The sequence below is a fragment of the Bubalus kerabau genome, chromosome 3 (assembly GCF_029407905.1).
Source record: "Bubalus kerabau isolate K-KA32 ecotype Philippines breed swamp buffalo chromosome 3, PCC_UOA_SB_1v2, whole genome shotgun sequence".
NCBI classification, from domain to species: domain Eukaryota; kingdom Metazoa; phylum Chordata; class Mammalia; order Artiodactyla; family Bovidae; genus Bubalus; species Bubalus kerabau.
The window spans coordinates 180,794,097-180,813,272 of NC_073626.1; the positions used below are offsets into that span (position 1 = coordinate 180,794,097).

General features: G+C 50.6%; 1 protein-coding gene across 1 annotated transcript; it reads right to left on the minus strand.

The window, feature by feature from the left end:
- Nucleotides 1–1,980: 1,980 nt before the first annotated feature.
- On the minus strand, nucleotides 1,981–19,096 carry CATSPER4 (cation channel sperm associated 4). Its single transcript, XM_055574058.1, has 12 exons — nucleotides 18,971–19,096; nucleotides 18,406–18,778; nucleotides 18,204–18,278; nucleotides 17,577–17,720; nucleotides 14,464–14,565; nucleotides 8,420–8,517; nucleotides 8,131–8,251; nucleotides 7,783–7,916; nucleotides 6,340–6,511; nucleotides 5,387–5,598; nucleotides 4,903–5,068; nucleotides 1,981–4,168 (listed from the first exon to the last, which is right to left on the minus strand). The coding sequence occupies exons 2-12, from the start codon at nucleotides 18,475–18,477 to the stop codon at nucleotides 4,121–4,123; spliced, it is 1,344 nt and encodes a 447-aa protein (XP_055430033.1). The 5' UTR covers nucleotides 18,478–18,778; nucleotides 18,971–19,096; the 3' UTR covers nucleotides 1,981–4,120.
- Between the last annotated feature and the right edge of the window lie 80 nt (nucleotides 19,097–19,176).

Genomic DNA, 19,176 nt, shown 5'->3' on the forward strand with positions numbered 1-19,176 from the left:
TTATTTCTATTTATCAGATGAAGAAACTGAGGCTCAGCCAGGGGAAGGCATCTGTGCAAGGTCGCACAGCCAGGAAGTGGTGGCACTGGATTTGAAACCAGATTCATCAGACTCCAAAGCCCAATGTCCTCCTTACTATGCTGCACTGCTTCACAAAAACACAGCTTTATTCTCATGGCTGAGCCAGTTACCCTCTCTAGAGAAAAAGGCCCAAATCAGTTACCCTTGTATCCCTTGGAAACCTTCCTCTCTCTCCTGGGCAATGGGCAGAAATAGGTCCATCACCTGATGCCCTGTTATCGTAACCTTGGCAGTTGCTGCTGCTGCTGCTGCTGCTAAGTTGCTTCAGTCGTGTCCGACTCTGTGCGACTCCATGGACTGCAGCCTACCAGGCTTCTCCGTCCATGGGATTCTCCAGGCAAGAACACTGGAGTGGGTTGCCATTTCCTTCTCCAATGCATGAAAGTGGAAAGTGAAAGTGAAGTCACTCAGTCGTGTCTGACTCTTAGCGACCCCATGGACTGCAGCCTACCAGGCTCCTCCATCCATGGGATTTTCTGGGCAACAGTACTGGAGTGGGGTGCCATTGCCTTCTCCTGGCAGTTGTCAAGGGACTAATTCAGAAAAGAGGTGACCCAGCCCAGGTGATGGGCTTGTCCTTCCCACAGTTAGCTCTGAAGAGGCACTGGCATCCAACCCCACCCACATCTGGCATCTGCTTCTTCCAACCCTCACTTTCTTCTACCCCTGAAGAGAGCTACGGGGTTACAAAAGGACAGGAGTGCTGGCCAGGATACACGAAAAGAAAAGCTAGGCTCTGGACCTGGCTCTGTTATTGACATGCTGTGCGATACTGGGGAAGACCACAGCTCTCTCAGTCCTTGCACATCCCACTAGCACAGTGAGGGACTTTGACTTTGTATCGCAAGACCTCTCTAAACCCTAGTGATCCATAGGTCTGTTTGCAGCAAAATTCCAAGCTGAAATGAAGAGAGATCCTGCTATAGGGGTCTCGAGTTTTTATTTTCAGGGACAGATGTTTCCACTGGATCTGGTTTTATGTTTTCTTCCATGTGGTTAACCAGTTGTCTCTGCCCACTTTGGAGAAGTCTGTCCTCTCCCCACTGGTTTGTCAGGTTACCTGTTGTTATGCATCGAGACTGATTTCCCTGCTCTTTCATTCCCTTGGTTCACTTGGCTATTGCTGCGACACCACATTATCTTACTGTTCCTTTAACGTAAGTCTCAGTATCAGGTAGTGCAAGTCTCCCATCTTGGTCTTCAAAGTTACCTTGGCTATTGTTGACCTTTTGTTCTCCCTCGTAAGTATGGAATCTAACCCCATTGTGATTTTGATTGGAAGTGTGTTGCAATTAGAGGTTTGCTAAGAATTCACACGTATATGACATGGAGGCCTCCTGCCCATAGCAGCTCCTTTGAGAAGCAATGGAACCTGGCCTGGACCCCAAAGTCAGACCTGGGACAGACTCCTAGCACTGTGACGAGCAGACAACCCACTTCATGTCTCCGAGTCTCAGTTTCCTCAACTGTAAAACAGCAGTGATAACAGTGCCTACTTCAGGGGTGCTCATAAAGATTAAATGAGACAATACATAGGAAGCACTTGGCACAGTGCTGAGCATACAGTAGGTGCTCAACAAGCAGAACCTGCTGCTGGTAATGATTTCCCCTTCTGTGCCTCTCACCAAAACTGGTATCTGCCTCCTGGGTATTATTTTGCCAAGGAAACACCCGGTCTTGGAAAGAGTCGTGACTCAGGGGATTGACGACACATGCAGTTTCCTGACAGCTCCCCACACCTTCCCCCGTGCTGTCCCATGAACTCAGGATCCAGGGCTGACAGCTCCCCACACCTTCCCCCGTGCTGTCCCATGAACTCAGGATCCAGGGCTGACAGCTCCCCACACCTTCCCCCGTGCTGTCCCATGAACTCAGGATCCAGGGCTGACAGCTCCCCACACCTTCCCCCGTGCTGTCCCATGAACTCAGGATCCAGGGCTGCACTCCTCCGTTGTGCTCAGTGAGACATTGCGGGTGGCAGCTGGAGTAGGGCAGGGGAGGGCAGCAGGGGTCCAAGCCCCTGCAGGGGCCGCAGTTCTAGACCAGATTGAGAGGGAACTAACCTACTGAAGCCCCTAGCTACTGGCCCAACGCAGATGGAAAGGACAGACAGAAAAGGGGAGACGGCTGAGATGACAGATGAAATGGAAGTAGACAAGGATGGCATCTTGAATGAGGATGGGCAGACAAAGCCAGAAGTTCTTTTGAGGTCATCCCATCATGTTCCTGCCCTGCCCCCCAAGCTCATGGGTGCCCTAAGCCTTCAGATCATTTAGGGGTGGGTTGGAGATGCCTATGCTCACATAAGGTCTTCCTAGGGACAGACACTAACCTATCTTCCACCACCTGCTTCCCCTCCCCAGTGAGCCAGAAGACGGGCTGTGAGAGCCTCCAGAGAAGGATGGATGGAAAGGGTGTGTGTGGATACTCACCAGGAAGATGGAGGGCTCCGTCCCCAGTTAATAACAGCAGCAGCAGCAAAAGCCACTGTCCGCCCATCGTTCTGCTGGTTGATAGTCCTGGAGGTCACTGGCAAGGAGTCCTGGTCCAAACCGAGGCACAGACAGCAGCCCCAAGACAGCGAGGAACTGCTGGCGCTGATGTCACCTCCCGCCTGCCTGCTGAGTGTTCCACCCCTGCCCTGGTGGTCCAGACTCCTTCCCAGCAGGCCCCAGGGGGCTTTTCAGGGCTGGCAGCCATGCCGATGGGAGGGAATGAAGGGTGGAGTTTCCCATCAGCTGCAATCAGTGGGCCTCTGGGGATTCCCATTCCAACTGGTGACTCTCCCCAAGGCCCCTAATTGTCAGGGTACGCTGAACAGCCGGGCAGAACTCGAGGCCTTGCAGCCTTTCTCTCACATAACAGCAGGGAACCTGAGTCTCAGTCACATGGCTGATCTCATCAGACTCCCAACTCCAGGGAGTTGAGCTCCGGCCATTTGATTTTAGAGCTGGTGTTCAGTCTTATCCTCTCCCGATTGCACTGATGGGCAAAATGAGGCCTGGTGACTTGCCCAAGGATGAGAATCCATCAAGGCAGCTCTTGGTAGTGTCCACCACTGCCACAGCTTTGTCAGACTGCACTGCCTGGCTCAGGGACCTGCTGTGGCTCTCAGTGGTCTTACTGTGAAGGTCCCAAAGAGTTCTCACAGGTCCCAAGTTCTCTACCAGACTTCATTCACCTGACCCTCAAATTCTTCCTGCTGCCTTCTAGGAGGCTTCCATGCTCTTCTCCAGAGAGCCTGCCAGGACTCACATTTCATTCTCCATTGACCCAGGATGGAGTTTCCTGTACCTGCATAATTTGGTCAATGGTGACCCCACAAGACTAGAGCTCTCCAGAATGAGGACCAGTGTTTTATACCTTCAGACAGAGAGAAAGGGTAGGTGTTTCCATCAGAGAGGCACTCCCAACCCTGAAGACCAGACTTTCACCCCCCAAATTTAGGACCCTTAAGGCAGGAATTATCTCTCCACCATTAAGTCAAAATTTTTCAGGCTGTAGATTCTCTCTCCCATTAGACTGGAAGCTCTGGGGGACAGTCAGTTACTCCCCTGTCTGGCAAAAGAAGCTTTTGAGGGGGAAGGCTGCCCCCAGAGGTTTGGAGGTCTACCAGTCAGACACATTGATCCCAACACAAAACTTTATTGTCGATACACGATACCTGGCCCCACCGGCCTCATCTTTCTCCTCTTGGTACTTGGGCCCACTTAGACCCCATCTAGTTCTGGTCTAGCAGGGGACCAGGGATGCCCATCCTGAGGGCAAATCCTGGCTGCCTTGGCCAGCACCCCCTTGTGGGCTTATCCTTGCTGCAAGGCTCCCACTCTCACCCACCACCTTCTCCATCCGTGCTCCTCTGGACCTGGGGCTCACAGGCCCAAGTCCTAGAGATACCGCCCCCTTCCATCCCCAGGCATCTGCCCAGGTGTAAGGCAGAGGATGGGCTCAGGCCAGGATGTGCCATGTCATGCTAGCGATGCAGGAAGATGCAGCAGCTGGGTGTGTGCTCATGCCCATTGGCTCCTGTACTGCCCTCTCAGCGGCTGGCCTTGTGTTTGTTAACATTTGTGTTGGATTCCTGAACCTGCAAACCAAGAGGTCTTCTTGTCAATCCCCCACCCCTGACACGGTAGACGCCCCCTTACTTCCCTCCTCCAGCTCAACAGTGGCGCATCCAGGCTTCCCAGGGCAGTCCTTCCCGTCTAACTCTTAGTCTCCTCTCTGACTGTGGCGCTCTCCTCTCAGGCCACAGACACCCACAAGGCTCCCAGGTCAGATGGGATGGGAAGCAGAGAAGGAAACGAAATGTGTGGGAATGTGCTTTGTTCTATGGGGCTTCCCAGGTGGCTCCGGGGCAAAGAACCCGCCTGCCAATGCAGGAGACATGGGTTCGATCCCTGGTTCAGGAAGATCCCCTGGAGGCGGGCATGGCCTTTTTCTCCCTAGAATTTTCCTCCCTCAGGAGGCTGCTCCTCTTACATACCTGACAAGACCTGGGGGGTCCTATGCCCCCCTGGTGGACCTAAGCATTTGCCACTAAGCAGGAACTGAGCTGCTCAAGTCCCCTTAAGAGGAAGCTTGAGGGTGCTGAAGACCAAGATGGCTCAGTGTGTGGAGCCCTACAGGAGGGGCAGGGCCTCCCAGAAAAGCTGGAATCTAACCAGATGGGCGGTGACTGCTGGGGTGCCTGGGAGTCTAGGGGGGGCGGTCCAGACCTTGAAAGAGTCAGAAACCTTGACTAAGGGGGTGGTGGCTGGGCTGGGTGAGGTGGTGGGGTGAGCACTGATTGGGTAGGAAAGGGAAGCTGAGAAGCTGCACCTTTTCCCTGTTGACGAGCGCGGTGATCAAGTCTTGCTCACGAGTCATCTCACGGATGTCCACGGAGGACCTGCTCTCCAAGGACATGTTCCATGACAAGTTCCTCTGCATCAGCTCCTCCTCCTGCTCCTGGTTGAAGCGGATGGAGCGGACCTCGTCCACTATCCTGAAGGTGGAAGGGTGAGTGCATTCCGAGGGAGGGGGTTGGGGGGCGGCCCTTCCATCTCTTCCCTGAGGTCCAGCCCCCTGCGCCCTCCCCGCCTTGACTCTGATAGAGACCCAGGCCAAGGCTCAAGGCCCTTTGTGAGATTATGAGGAGGTATATATCCTGCACAGACAGTCTGGGAGGAGCCTGGGCAAGTCACTTAACCGCTCTGGGTCCCAGGGTCCCCATTATCAATCAGGGCATGAGGCCAGAAGAATCTGAGGGTCCACTGAGCCCTGACTCATGAGACTTGGGGGTTACCCCCTGTACCCGCCCTACATGTTGAGCTCATCACGGATCTCCTTGTATTCCATCAGGTTCTCCTGTATTGCCTCGAGCACCAGGCAAAAGTTGTCGCATGTTCTTTCCGAGAGGTTTGTCAAGGGGCCCCCCATAAATGGCTCTTGGGGGACGCCAGACATCTCCGAACGGGCAACTGCACAGTGCACCAGCGGCAGCTTGTTATTCCCATTTCCCTTCTTGTCGTCTACCTGGGGAAGGGACAATGGAGAGGGACGGGTAGCTTAGCCGGTAGCCCCTCCCCTGGCCCCTTCCTGCCTGATTTGAGGGGAGACAAGTCTCAGGACGCCAGGGTTCTCACGCCCCTCATTTCAGCTCCCTCCTTTACTGTGGGAGCTCAACTTGAAATGCAGAAGTCTGTCCCTCATCTCTGAAAATTCTCACCCCTTTTCACAACTTAGTGCTTCCCCCATCATTTCCCTCCTGATAAATCCTACCCAGCAAACTTCTGAAACCCTAACTACTCTCAGGCCACAGTCCACAGTCCTCAGCACTTTACACAATACTCCCCACCTTTTGGAAGCTCTACCCCCGGATGAGTAATTCTATAGCAAATGCTCATCAAGTTCTTAATATGTGTCAAGTACTGTTCATTGACCCATGAAATTCTCATAATAGCCCTATGAAGTAAACAGAATTATGATCACTTCCATTTTATAGAAGAAGAAATTGAGGTTTAGATTGGTTTAAACGCCCTAAGGTCACCCAGCTGCTCACTTTCAAGTTGTCACATAGCAAGATATCAAGGAACTCCACACCCCTCAGAAGCCCCAGTTGGTGAGTTGGCACTCACAGCGGGGATTGCTGCCTTCAGGCCTCAGGCTTGGCTTTCTTTAGGCCCTCGAGTGTGTGAGCGCACACACACACACACACTCAAGTTAGCACTCATATACACGCTCCCCTTCCCCCCCTGCCCTCCCTATCTCACTCACCTCTCTGAAGGCTATTTGATGCTGTTGCCCCTGTTCTGCCTTCATCATTTGCTCCAGATTGGTGGTCACCACGACGACCAACAGGTTGATGCCAATGAAGGCACCGATGGTGATGAAGATGGCAAAGTAGATGGCGCCCCCAATCTCCACTCCGTACTCCCCTGTCTCCATCCTGGAGATGGCAGTCAGGGGCCCTATCACCTCCCTGGCCCTTTGGGCCTGTTTCCTCATCTACGAGATGGAGAAATTATCTCAAAGCCTACTGGGACTTCTGCTGCCTCACTGCTGCTGTGCAGACCTAAGGCCTGACTCCTGATTGGCCCCACAGCTGCTCTTGAATGAGCACCCGCTGTACTGCCAGACAGTGGGCTGCCCTCAAGCCAGCCCTGCAAGGTGAGGATTCATACACCAGCATTATCAAATTTAATCTATTGGCTGTACTTTTATCATGTCATTCTTATTATAACTCAGGTTTGTTGTAGAAAAATCAGAGGGAAAATATATAGGAAAAAAAAATCCCACCACTGTTAATATCTATTGCAAACCTCCCATAAAATATTTTCCCAAATAATAGCTTTCGCTCTCTTGCTATACATGTATGTATGTGTGTGCACACAATGTCAGTCTCTACTAATCCTCAGAGCAACCCATGACATGGTTAAATGTCGTATTATGATCTCCAGTTGACACATGAGGAAACAGGCTCAGAAGGTTGCATGGCTAGTACAGTGGAGCAAAGACTCAAAAGGCCAGGTCACCTTTATTGCACATTCCATGACTTGTCCACTGCCTATAATGTAATGGGTAATGAGAGTAGAAGCCCCTTTACCAACTGGGCTTCTATTCTCACACGAGGAAGATAAAAATAAATCAGTCAGTGGGACCCAGCCCCTGAAATGGCCTGGAAATAAGTAGGATTTGGGCTAAATGGAAAGAGGCAAAGAACAGAACCCAGGCAGCCCTCTGTGGCCAAACACGACCTTGGACAGTGGGTCTCAAAATGAATAAAATGAGACCTTACGTTCCCAGGAGTCAAGGCATTCTGGTGGGCTCCAGTGTGGACTGGGAGCTGCCTTGGGACCCTAGGTACAACCACAGACCTGCTGCCTGGCCCAAGGCTAAGCTGCCCAACTGCTGAGCATGAAGGGAGACTGCAGTCCATGAACAAGACTGCGGCAGGACTTTGAATCCACGGAGTTTCATAGGGACAAGGCTTCAAGTAGATTACAAAGCTAGAGGCCCCAGCCCCAAGAACTTTTCCTCAGTTCAAAGCCCCAGGCACGCCACACCCACCTCCTGCCACCCTCACCCCAAGTCCTGGACCCCCACTCCCACCTGAGACCCCTTCTCCCTCCCCAGGTGGTTTTTTTTGCCCCAGATGCCCCAGGCCCTCCCCGCCTAGCTCAGCTGGACTGGGGGCCCGGAATCCCCACGGGCACTCACTGAAAGTCCCTGTAGATGTCCACCCAGCCATCCTGGGTGATGCAGATGAAGAGGGTATACAGGGCAACCTGCATGTTCTGGAAATGCATGGGCACGAACACACCAAAGAGAGTGACCCCAAACACGGAGAACACCTGCCGGAGAGATGGGAGACCCACCTTGGACTTCACCCACGGGCCTGGGACACAGGACATGCAAAGGAGCTGCCAGGGGAATCACAGGGAGGAGGGCCTCCCCTCATCTCATCTCCAAAGCCTCCTCCTCTCCGCTCCAGACACCTCGTATCCCCAGTGACCCAGGGGCCTGTTCAGGAAAGGGGGGCGGCTGGGGGCAGGGGAGGGCACTGACCAGCATGAGGAAGAGGATGAGGACCATGATGTTGGCCATGTCGGGCACCGACTGCAGGATGACGCGAATGATCCGGGCCAGGGGCTCCACCGCCATGCACACATGCAGCAGACGCAGTGCCCTGCGGCAGAGCCTCTCAGGGTGCCCCTTGGCCCTTCCCAGACCCCTCCTCCTCACCATCGCCCCACCTGCCCAGAAAGGCAGAGCTGATGCCCACCTGCAACAACCCCCTCCCCTCTCTCCCGGGATCCAGACGGGTCCCTTCTTCACTCTGAGTCCCCCAGCTTACCTGAGGGTGTAGGTGATAGCCACGACACTGAGTTCATTAACGAAAAACCCCAGGAGCAAGATAAAGATGATAAGGAAGTTGAGGATGTTCCAGCCGTCCTGGGGGGGGTGGGCCAGCCCCAGCAGGGTCTGTCAGGCCCAGCCCACGGGTTCATCCTGGGTCTGCCCTCCCCACACCCTCAGGATGGGGGTATCCCCGTGCTCTCAGAACAGGGCCAGTCACGTGCCACCCACTGCGGTCCTGCTGTCGCCCCCCAAACACGCCACGAAACACCCACGCACTCGCCGTCTCATACACGTGTCCAGGGCCAAGTGCGGTGTCTGAACACACAGTCGAGTCCCTCATATACGCCAGTTCCTATGCTGAGCGCCCGCCTTGGCCAGTGTGCCGCTGACAAAGGCCTTGCCCTGCAGTTAGGTGACCTGAGAGCGTTTGGATGCTCCAGCTTTGTGGGACACACACTACAGTTAATAAAACGAAAATAAACGAAAACACTAAGGAACAGGGCTTCAATAGCCACTTCAGAGGTGAACTAACTCTCACTGTAGAAGAAAGGCAGTTTGCAAGCCCCACGTCCAACACGGCACAAACTCCTTTAGAGTACGGACGGAGGAAGGAAGCTCACGTGTATGACAAATTCAAGCACCACCGCTACAGGGGGAATTTTCTCTAATAAACAGTCTGCATTTTCCTTTGACCAGTGATCCCACTTCTAGAAATCCATCCCACACAAACTCTGGTACAACTACAAAATGACATTTGTAGAAGGCTGAAAATAACTAGAGTGTCCAGCAATTATAATAGAACACTGGCCGGCTAAACCACACGTTCATTCAATGGAGTACAGAACAACGGGAGAGGTCTCCATGTACTGACACAGAAAGGCCCATTAAATGACAAAAGTAAAGTGTACAGCAGCATTTACACTATGCTACTGCACAGAAAGGGAGGACTAAAAATATACACATATTTGCTTATGATTGCAAAATAAACACTAGGAGGATAAACAAGAGATTATAAATAACAAAGATTATCTGAAGAGGGTGGGGGAAGGGGACAGGGATGAAGGGACAGAGTAGAAACAAGAATTTTGTATGCTCCTTTCAGTACAGTTTTGACCAATATGTAGCTGCATTAAATATTCAAAAAGAAAATAACTTTTTTTTTCCTTTTTGAAAAAATATTATTTGGCTGCAACAGGTCTTCGTTCCAGCATGTGGGATCTAGTTTCCTGACCAGGGATTGAACCTGGGTTTCCTGCATTGGGAGCATGGAGTCTTAGCCACTGGACCACCAGGGAAGTTCCAAAAAGAAAACTACTTTATTTTGAAAAAATTACTTTAATGGGAAAAAAGTTCTTAAATTTATTGGGCAGTCCAATAAACACAAGACTTCCTGGTATGTCACATTCAGAGTGTTGGTGCCTAAACATACACCAGGAGACACAAGGCTCCCTGTCTACAGATCCATCCCTGTATCCATTCAGTATTAAGCTCCTACTCTATGCCACACCTCAAATCAGATCCTGAAGATACAGGATTTCTGCTCTACTGAGCTCATAGGCTATTTTGAGGGAAGTGGACAGACAGTAAATTTTAACTCCTGGTGAGAGACTCCAGGAGTTAATGATGGACAGGGAGGCCTGGCGTGCTGTAGTTCATGGGGTCACAAAGAGTCGGACATGACTGAGTGACTGAACTGAACTGAGAGGTGAGTACACAGTGTTAGGGAGACAGAAAACAACTAAGCTAGCTTAGGAGAAACAGGAAGACTTTCTGGAAGAGAAGACATCTGAATGAGTCTTAAACTGTAAGTAGGAGAAAAGCGAGTAAGTGGTAAGGAGCTTTCATAGACTAGATGTCAGCATGGACAAAGGCATGAAAGTGAGCAACAGCAGTGTGTGTATATATGTGTATGTGTGCGTGGGCACACGTGTTAAGTGTGTCTTTAGGAATGTCAACCCACTCCAGTACTCTTGCCTGGAAAATCCCGTGGACGGAGGAGCCTGGTAGGCTGCGGTTCATGGGGTCGCAAAGAGTCGGACAGGACTGAGCGACTGATCTGATCTGAGGAATGTCACTACAAGCAGCTTGATGTGGCTGGAACACCCAAGGGTGAGGTGAGGAGTGATAGGGCTGCAAAAGCAGACAGGAGCCACTTCATGGAAAGCCTGCAGCACAGTTGAGACAGGCTGGGACCTGGCACTCTTTGCTGCCGTGCTGCAATTCTTGCACCTGGACATACCTCCACTCGAGCCACAAAATACAAAGAAACTGCTGCTGCTAAGTCGCTTAGTCGTGTCCAGCTCTGTGCGACCCCATGGACTGCAGCCTACCAGGCTCCTCCGTCCACGGGATTTTCCAGGCAAGAGTACTGGAGTGGGTTGCCATTGCCTTCTCCTACAAAGAAATTATTTGGGACTAAAAATAACTAAGTGCATGTGCAGATGGGACAAATTTGGGACAAAAGATACAAAAAGACCAAAAAATTCAATTGCCACTTCTAAAGAGCCAGGAACAAAAACAGGATGTTGGGAGCAAAAACAGGATGTTGGGAGCAAAATCAGGGTATTATTGCACATGCCCCCTGCACACAACACTACCTAAGGGATGGGCAAACCACCTAAGACACCCCTCCAGTCTGACTCCAGACACACCCCTACCCCCACCCCATGTAAGGAACAACCTTGCCTCGCAGGTCAGGGATTAAGGGAACAAAACAATCTGTTACTTGTTCTCCTTCCCCTCTACTGCAGCAAGGGTCCTAAAAAGCCTTGCCTGAATCTCTTGTCTGGCCTCTAGTCAGTTTCTGTTGATTGGAGAAGGCCAAGAACCCTGATCAGTATCACAACGAGGCATTTAGACCTGATCCTATAAACAATTGGGAGCCACTGGAATGTTTAAGGGTCCTCTGTCTTGGGCTTTGGGAAAACTATTTTGATGGCAGGTGGGGTGCACTGGAAGTCAGTGTACTGGAAGACAGAGCAACACCCTGGTGAGAGAAGACAAGACAGGAACTGGAATGGGGTACCAGAGCTGCAGAGGTGGCAAGAAAATTGAGAAATTCTTAGGTGGTAAAATAGTAATAGAGTGTGGAGGTAAGGAGGAGACAGGAGCCACATGAGCACTGTAGAAAAGGGGGCATTGTGGGCAAAACGTTGGGGATCCCCAAGTGGCTGGGTAATATTTAAGATATTAACTTGCAGATTTTCCTTCCTCCCCTGCCTTCTCCCTTTCCATCCACCCATTAAATGGGGAGTAGTCCTTGTACACCGGGACCAGGAGAGGGGCTGGGGCTGGGGAAGAAGACAGCAGAGGGTCTCTAACAAGCCCTGGCTTTTGGCACTGGGAGGCTGGCCCCAGGTAAAGGTTAGGGCTTGGGACATTTGTTGTCAGCCATTAGTTCTGGAGGGCGGTTTGGCCTTCCAGAGGACATTTGGCAGTGTCTGGAGATACCCTTCACTGTCACAGCTAGGAAGACGTTTATGGCATCTAACGGGTAGAGGCCAAGAATGCTGCTAAACATTCTACAGTGCGCAGGACAGTCCCCTCCCAATGAAGCATTATCTAGGCCAATTATGTCAACAGTGCCCAGGCTGAGAAATCTTGTCCTTGAGGAGATATGCAGAGTGGCTGGGAGGAACACAAAATTTGCTCCCATTCTCTTGTGCTAATGAAACGCTCGAGTTGAGCCTTGAAAGTGGAGGCCCTCCTAACTGCTGCTGCCAATGAGACAGGCGGGAATCTGGGACCCTTTGCTGCAATACTTGCACCTGGACAAACTTCCCCAAGCAACAAAATACAAATAAACTGTAAGAGACTAAAAATAACTGCCTGCATGAGCAGTTGGGGCAAATTATGGACAAGATACAAAAAGACCAAACAGCCCAAATGCCACCTCTGAAGAGCATGGAGCAAAAGCAAGGGGTTGGGAGCAAACGCAAGGGCTCAAAAGCAGTAAGCAAAAGCAGTACTCGCACATGCCTCCTGCACACACCACCACCAAAACGGCAGGTGAACCACCTAAACCACCCCTCCAGTCTGACCCCTGGTCACACCACTACCCTCACCTCATAGAAGGAATCAGGGAGAGATGAGCAAAGGAAACGGTTACTTTTTCTCACTCCCCACTGCTACTGCAGAGGCCCCAACAAAGCCTTGCCTGAATTTCTTATCTAGCCTCTGAACAATTTCTATGGGCAACAAAAGAAATCTCAGGACTACTTTCACTTAAGAAATGCTCTCTCTTAGGGAACAGATATCTGCCTGTATCCTGAAGAGTGGTACATTGAAATATTCACAAAATCATGGTACCTATTCTCCCCTCCACCATGGAGACAAATAAATATGCACCATCCTATTCTATTTTCTATTAATAAACATCCTCCCAAGTGTTGGTCTCACAAAGCAGCCTTTAAGACATCCATACTTTAGAAATATTGTTCTAGGTTCTACATTCTGTGTTCTACGAAGTGACACTTCTAAGCCCTGGAAAGCTTGTAATTCTAATTGGTTGTCCTGATAATGGTATTTAAATGATGCTTCCTTTTTAAAAAGGTATAAAGATTTGATGGGCAATTTTTTTAAAGACTCTTCTTGCACATGCCCAAAGGCAAGATAAATCTCTTGACTCCAGAAATCCTTTGACTCTAGAAGTCCTATTTAAACAAAGAATTTGAGTCTTTGTTTCACTTTATGTAATGTTAAGATCTGTTCCTACCCAGATATCTTTTTGATACTCTCCCAAATAGGAGTCAGAAAACTATAGCTCAAGGCCAAATCTGACCAGCAGTCTCTTTTTTTTAAGACCCATGGGTTTAGAATGATTTTTATATTTTTTTAATGGTTGGGGGGAAAGCAAAAGGAAAATAATATTTCGTGACATGTAAAATTTAAAGTTCAAATGTCAGTATGCACAAATAAAATTAATCTGGAACATAGCCATGCTCATTTGTCTATATACTGTCTATGGCTGCTTTGTGCTCTTACAGCAGAGATGAGTATTTGCAACAGAGACTATATGGCCCCCACAAAAAAATATTTACCTGGCCCTTGAGAAAATTATAGGGAAACCTCCCTGCAATGCAATTGGATGGCCAAAAGGGGGCGCTCTCATGCAGTACCACTAGATTACTAGTTGATTACAGGAAGAATTGTCAATTACGGACTCAACAGAATAATCACCAACTGGGAAAGAATCGTCAATTATAGGCCCCACAGGAAAAGAGGTACATAGCATCTCCTGCAAGAAATCTAATATTCCAGCAACTCAGTTAATAAGACCATTTCACCCTGCACTCTCACTTTTCTCCAGCAGATTTTGGTTCAAATCAACCTCTCCTAACTGCCTCCTTTTTCTCCCTAAAATAATGTTCCTCTCCATTTTTGGACTTGCTGTGGCTTTGGCTATAGCTTACTAGTCCTGAATTGCAAATCCTCTTCTATTCCCAAATAAACCCCCCGTTTTGTTTTGCTGGTAAAATAACTGACTTAATTATTTTTAAGGTCAACACCCTTTACAGAAAATCTCTGCTGACCCCTCTGCTCTTGAACCCTGTAAATTAAGGTGTGTGTGTGCGTGCTAAGTTAATTCAGTTGTGTCTGACTCTTTGCAACCCTATGGACTGTAGCCTACCAGGTTCCTCTGTCCATGGGATTCTCCAGGCAAGAATACTGGAGTGGGTTGCCATGCCCTCCTCTAGGGGATCTTCCTAACCCAGGGGTAAATGAAGGTGGATACTCTCAGCTGCATTTCTCTGATAAGGAAATCAAGGTTTTCCTAAGAGCATAGAACTAGGGAAAGCTGGATCAGGAACGGGGACCCAGGAAGGCTGCACTTTCAGTACAAATTACTTTCTGCCACATCACAGACATCTCAGAAGTCAGTCTTTCTTCATGCATGCGCATGAACATACTCACACACTCATACACACACACACACACACTCCTCAGGTTTCAGGGCCAGGTGCACAGTGGTGGGGACAGGATGGGGTGCCAACCCTAAGGAGGAGTAGAGGTGATGGCAGGGAGGGCCCAGGATCTCACCTTCCAGAAAATCCAGAAACCATTCAACCAGCCGAGAAGAAGTTCACAGATAAGGGTGGTCAGCACAATGTCATCTATGGTAGAGAACAACTCATAGTGTTTCTACATGGAAGACAGAGAAAAAGAAGGGCAGGAAAGTCAGTGGAGCAGGGCCTTGGCAAGACCAGGGACAGAGGATGTCTGTAGGGAAGGGGAGGCCCAGATTCTTATTGCTTTTCAGCCTTGCATCTTTGTAGTGCCCTTTAGAGTAACCCTTGCACGTACGTGCCAGGCACCATTCTTTTTTTTTTTTTCCCCTCCCCCCAGGCACCATTCTTTTTTTTTTTTTTCTTTTTTTTTTTCGACTCCCAGGCACCATTCTTAAGACCACAAACTTATTTCATGTTACCATCACCATCATCCTGCAAAGTAGGTTTTATTCCCATCTTGCACTTGAGGAATCAGAGAAGTGCCCAAAGTCAAACAGTTAGTGATAAAGACTGTTGTCTGACTACAAACCTTTGTCCATAAACTCTAGAGTAGGAAAAGGGAGGTGGAGAAAGGCAGAACAGACTCCAGGATCGGGAGGGAAAGCCCTGGCTCTTGAGATGGAGGACACCAAGTCCCATCCTTGCTTCTTTGGTTGTCTCCACCACTCCGGCTGCACCAGCTCCCAAATCCCCAGGCTTGGCTTGACCAAACTCCTGAGTATCCCCTTACTCGTGGGTCCAAGACACGCTCCCAGGGTGGATGGATTGATGGATGGTTGACTCCATGATTCTGAATTCTGTTTAAAACGACTCACTTTCACGCCATCTCCTGTTAAGCCGTGACACTGCTGTTGTTTGTGACATGAACAGCTCCCAGCTCCAAGCCCCCGACTCCACTTTGCCAGTTACAAAAGTCACCTGACTCCCCCTTTTCTTTACCTCCGTGGCCCACAGACTCAGGGCTTCACGTCTCCTGCTCCCCACACCTTGCCACCAGCTCCATCCACCAGCCAGTGTGAGGCTGGACAGAGTTGCTTCTTTTTCTCTCAGCCATGCAGCACAGCATGTGGGATCTTACTTCCCTGACCAGGGATTGAACCCATGCCCCCAGCAGTGGAAGCATGGAGTCTTAACCACTGGACCACCAGGGAATTCCCTGGGCAGAGCTTCTTAAGCTCAGATGGGAGCTAAAGTTTATGGGCTCCCAGCCTGTTCCAAATTCCCAAAGGGCATCATGGGCCAGCGGTGTCTACCTAAAGCAAGGAAAGGCTTTTTCTTCCCTTCATCTTTCCCTTCAGCTCTACCCCACTGGCCACAGGTGGCAATAGGCTCTCCTTACTATTTACTGAGTGTCCTGAATAGTTGCCCTGCCTTCTCCAAGTCAAGAGCATCTGTGGTTAAATCCGAGTTGCATTCTTTACCCACAAACCTTCCATGACTCGCTACGGCCTGCAGAGTGAGGTACAAAACCAGGCTGGCATTCACAGGTCTCTAGGAGCTGAGCTTCACGGCACATACACTCTACCAGGCTTTTTTAGCATTTTTGACTTAGACTCAAAGAAATATATATTTTACTCCATAATGCTTTCTCTCCCTCTGGCTCCTCCCCTCCCTCTCTCTTCCCCACCACAGTTGCTACTTCATTCTTTTTCATTTTGTTTGATTCTACATCAAAAGCTACCTGCATTCTGAATTGTTTTCATGATCCATTGATGGGTTTTGATCTGCCCTCCAGTCACTCATTCTGCAAACCCTGGCAAGTAGGTTTCTGCCTCCACCACATCAGAGTTAGCTCCTGTCAAGGTCACAAGGGCAAGATCCAAGGGGTGTTTCAGAGTCCTTTTCTGGCCTCGTGTCCTAGCCACATCTGATGCTGCGCTTGCTCCTTTGGTAACATACTCTCCCGGGGATCCTCTCACTCCGCTGGCTGCTCCTCCTTACTACCCTTTTGCATCTCCTCTTCTATTTTCTGCCCTTTACTTAGAGGCTTTTCTCAGAGAACTCTGTCTTGGTCTCCTTCTCACTCGGTACTCTCTCCCAGGCAACCTCATCCATTCCTTGAGCTTCGGCAACCAGCTCCCTGGGTGCCAGTCACTCTCATGCCGCCAAACTTTAAACCCTGGCTTGCCTGGATAAACATCAAGGTGCTACTGTATAGCACAGGGAACTATGGTAATATCCTATGACAAACCATAATGGAAAAGAATATAAAAAAGAATATATATATGCATACATAACTGAATCACTGCTGTACAGCAGAAATTAACACAACACTGTAAATCAATGATACTCCAATTTAAAAATAAAAGTAAAAAATAAAAAAATAAACCTTGGCTCGCGGTTCATGGGGTCGCAAAGAGTCAGACACAACTGAGCTACTGAACTGAACTTCCAAAGACATCTTCCTTAATATAACTTGAAGATGCTGTGTGATCTGGCTGTTGACCGCCTCTCTGAACTTACCAGTCACCACACAGGAACATTTTCAAATCACTGGCTTTCAATAGGACAATTCACGTATGTGGTGGACTCCTTGTAAGAAATTAAAACCTCAAGGGTAAGACCCAAGTCATAGTGGACTTCAAGCTGGATACCCAGAACTCACTTCCATGCTGTTTCTTCTGCCCAAAACATTCTTCTCCACCTCTTTCTGCCTGGCCAACACCTACTCATTCTTTATTCTCCACTTAAATGCCCCTTTCTCCAGGAAGCCCTCCTGACCCCAAGATTACGTCCAACGCCTCCTTTGAGCTTCCACACACTCTGTGACACCCAGGCACTTGCAATGACATGTTTGTTGCGTCTGTCGTATTCATACCTGGCACAGAGCCCAGTATCTGGTGCAGAGTGATTCTCGCTCAGTGATTATTGGTTAAAATGGGATACCCTTCCCCACAAGACACCCACTGGCCTGCCTCTGCTCACACCATTTTCCCCCTGTCCTTCCTCTGCAAATCCAATGCATTTCTCAAAGCTGGGGCCCCTCCACCATGAAGTCTTCCTTGATCTCAGTGCTGAAAGGCCCTTGAAAGCATCCAATGCAAACCATCATGAAAAGATGAGGAGTCCGAGGCCCAGGGAGGGAGGTGCCTTGCCCCGACCCCTGTGAGATGAGTGAGAGCAGGGGTCAGGCTCGAATCCCACCTGGCCAAGCATGGAGTTGGTGCGGAGAGCGATGGTGATGGCGTTGACCACCAGCAGCATGGCCAGCAGCGCCTTGGAGGCCGGGTGTCGGAGAAGCTGCTTGACATACATGCGCGTGATGAACTCCTGCATGTCCCAGGCATCCTGGGAGAGGACGGGGGACCTTCCTTCAGGCAGGTGTCACCATACGAGGCCTCTGCCTGGAAGTTTGCTCTCAGTGAATAGGGACCCACAGGGGCCACTTTTAGGGGGAGAAGTTGCCTGAGAGGGAGGGGATCATAGAATCGGAGGCATCAGTGTAGAGGTCACTACTTAGTCACTAAAAGCGGGTCACTCCTGGGGGTGGTCTTTGTTGGGGTCATTGCAAGGGAGACTCTTTTGGGGGTCTCTGCTGGGGAGTGGCTCTCTTTATAGAGGGGCTCCTGTGAGGGTCACAGCCAGGCGGTTACTAACATATCATGGTTGGGGAGCAGGTCACTGCAGGGATCCCTACTGGGACGTTTAGAAGCAGAACGGGCAGTTATCCTGAGGGCCTGTGGCCCCATGGATACAGCAGCAGAGGGGTCACCATGGGGGTGAGGATGGCTGCAAGCCCCCGCCAGGCTGCACGCCCAGCCTCAGCCTTACCTTCCTGCTGGTGATGTCTCGGCGGTTGATGAGCACTTGCTCCTCTGGCCGCCGGTAGGGCTCTTGAGCAGCCCTCTGCAAGGGTGAGGAGGAGGCCAGTCAGGGCAGCCCGTGCCCCTCCAGACCCAGTCCAGTCCTCTCATGCCTCATCCCACCCCGGGATGCCCAGCTTGGGCAGTGCAGCCAGTCAGGAGCCGCCTACCAAGCGGTTCAAAGGTTTGATGTAGGTGGTGTCGGTCCACTGCTGCCACCAGCTCCTTTGGTTATCTGCCATATTGCTCAGTCTCCCCCCTGGCTCCTCAAAGAAACGTCACTCCAAGCGCGCCTGCCCGCCCCTCGTGGTGATATCACAGAGGCCTCTGTGACCCCCTCCAGTGTCCGCATTCCACCAAGGAACTCCTGTAGCAAGATAAGCTCCTCCCACTGACTCCCCTGGGTGTGCCACAGAGGAGGCCGAGCACACGGGGGAAGTCACAAGTCGGAGGCTGGTGAGAGCAGGTCAGGTCTCTTATGCAGCCTGGATGGAGACAAAGGGGCAGGTCCCTGCTCTGCATCCAGGAGCTGGAGGTGAGACCCTGCCAAGGAGAGAGAAGAGGAGAAAGGTGTTTCGTTCTGGGGTCCTCCTCTGAGCAGACTTCATCCTGCATCCCTGCCCACCAGGCACCCCATCCCACCACCCCAGTCTCCAGGGCTGCCCTTCTGCCCATCTTTCCATGGGAGGTATGTTTCCCCATCTGTAGAGGAAAAGGTTGGTCTCTGTTTCTCACCTGTTCCCCCCTGGAGATGGGGCAGGACAACACCATCAGGTCTCTGAGGGCTGGGGAGAGATGGGCATTAAGAAGCCCCCACCATCCTGGTAGGGATGGGGCTTCAGCTAGAGACCCCACGGGTGGGCTGTGCAATGGGCTACTTACCAAGAGCATTCACCCCCATCTGACAGCTTTTCACCCCTATCCCCTCCCAGAAGCAGATT

Bases quoted from the DNA above. Each gene is read 5' to 3' on its own strand.
- CATSPER4 (XM_055574058.1), bottom strand. From the start codon at position 18,477: ATGGCAGATAACCAAAGGAGCTGGTGGCAGCAGTGGACCGACACCACC. The intron at 6,512-7,782 runs GTGAGTGCCCGT...TGCCATCTCCAG, and splicing joins GACATCTACAGGGACTTTCA to GATGGAGACAGGGGAGTACG. The intron at 5,069-5,386 runs GTAGGGCGGGTA...TTCCACCTTCAG, and splicing joins ATCCGTGATGAGCTCAACAT to GATAGTGGACGAGGTCCGCT.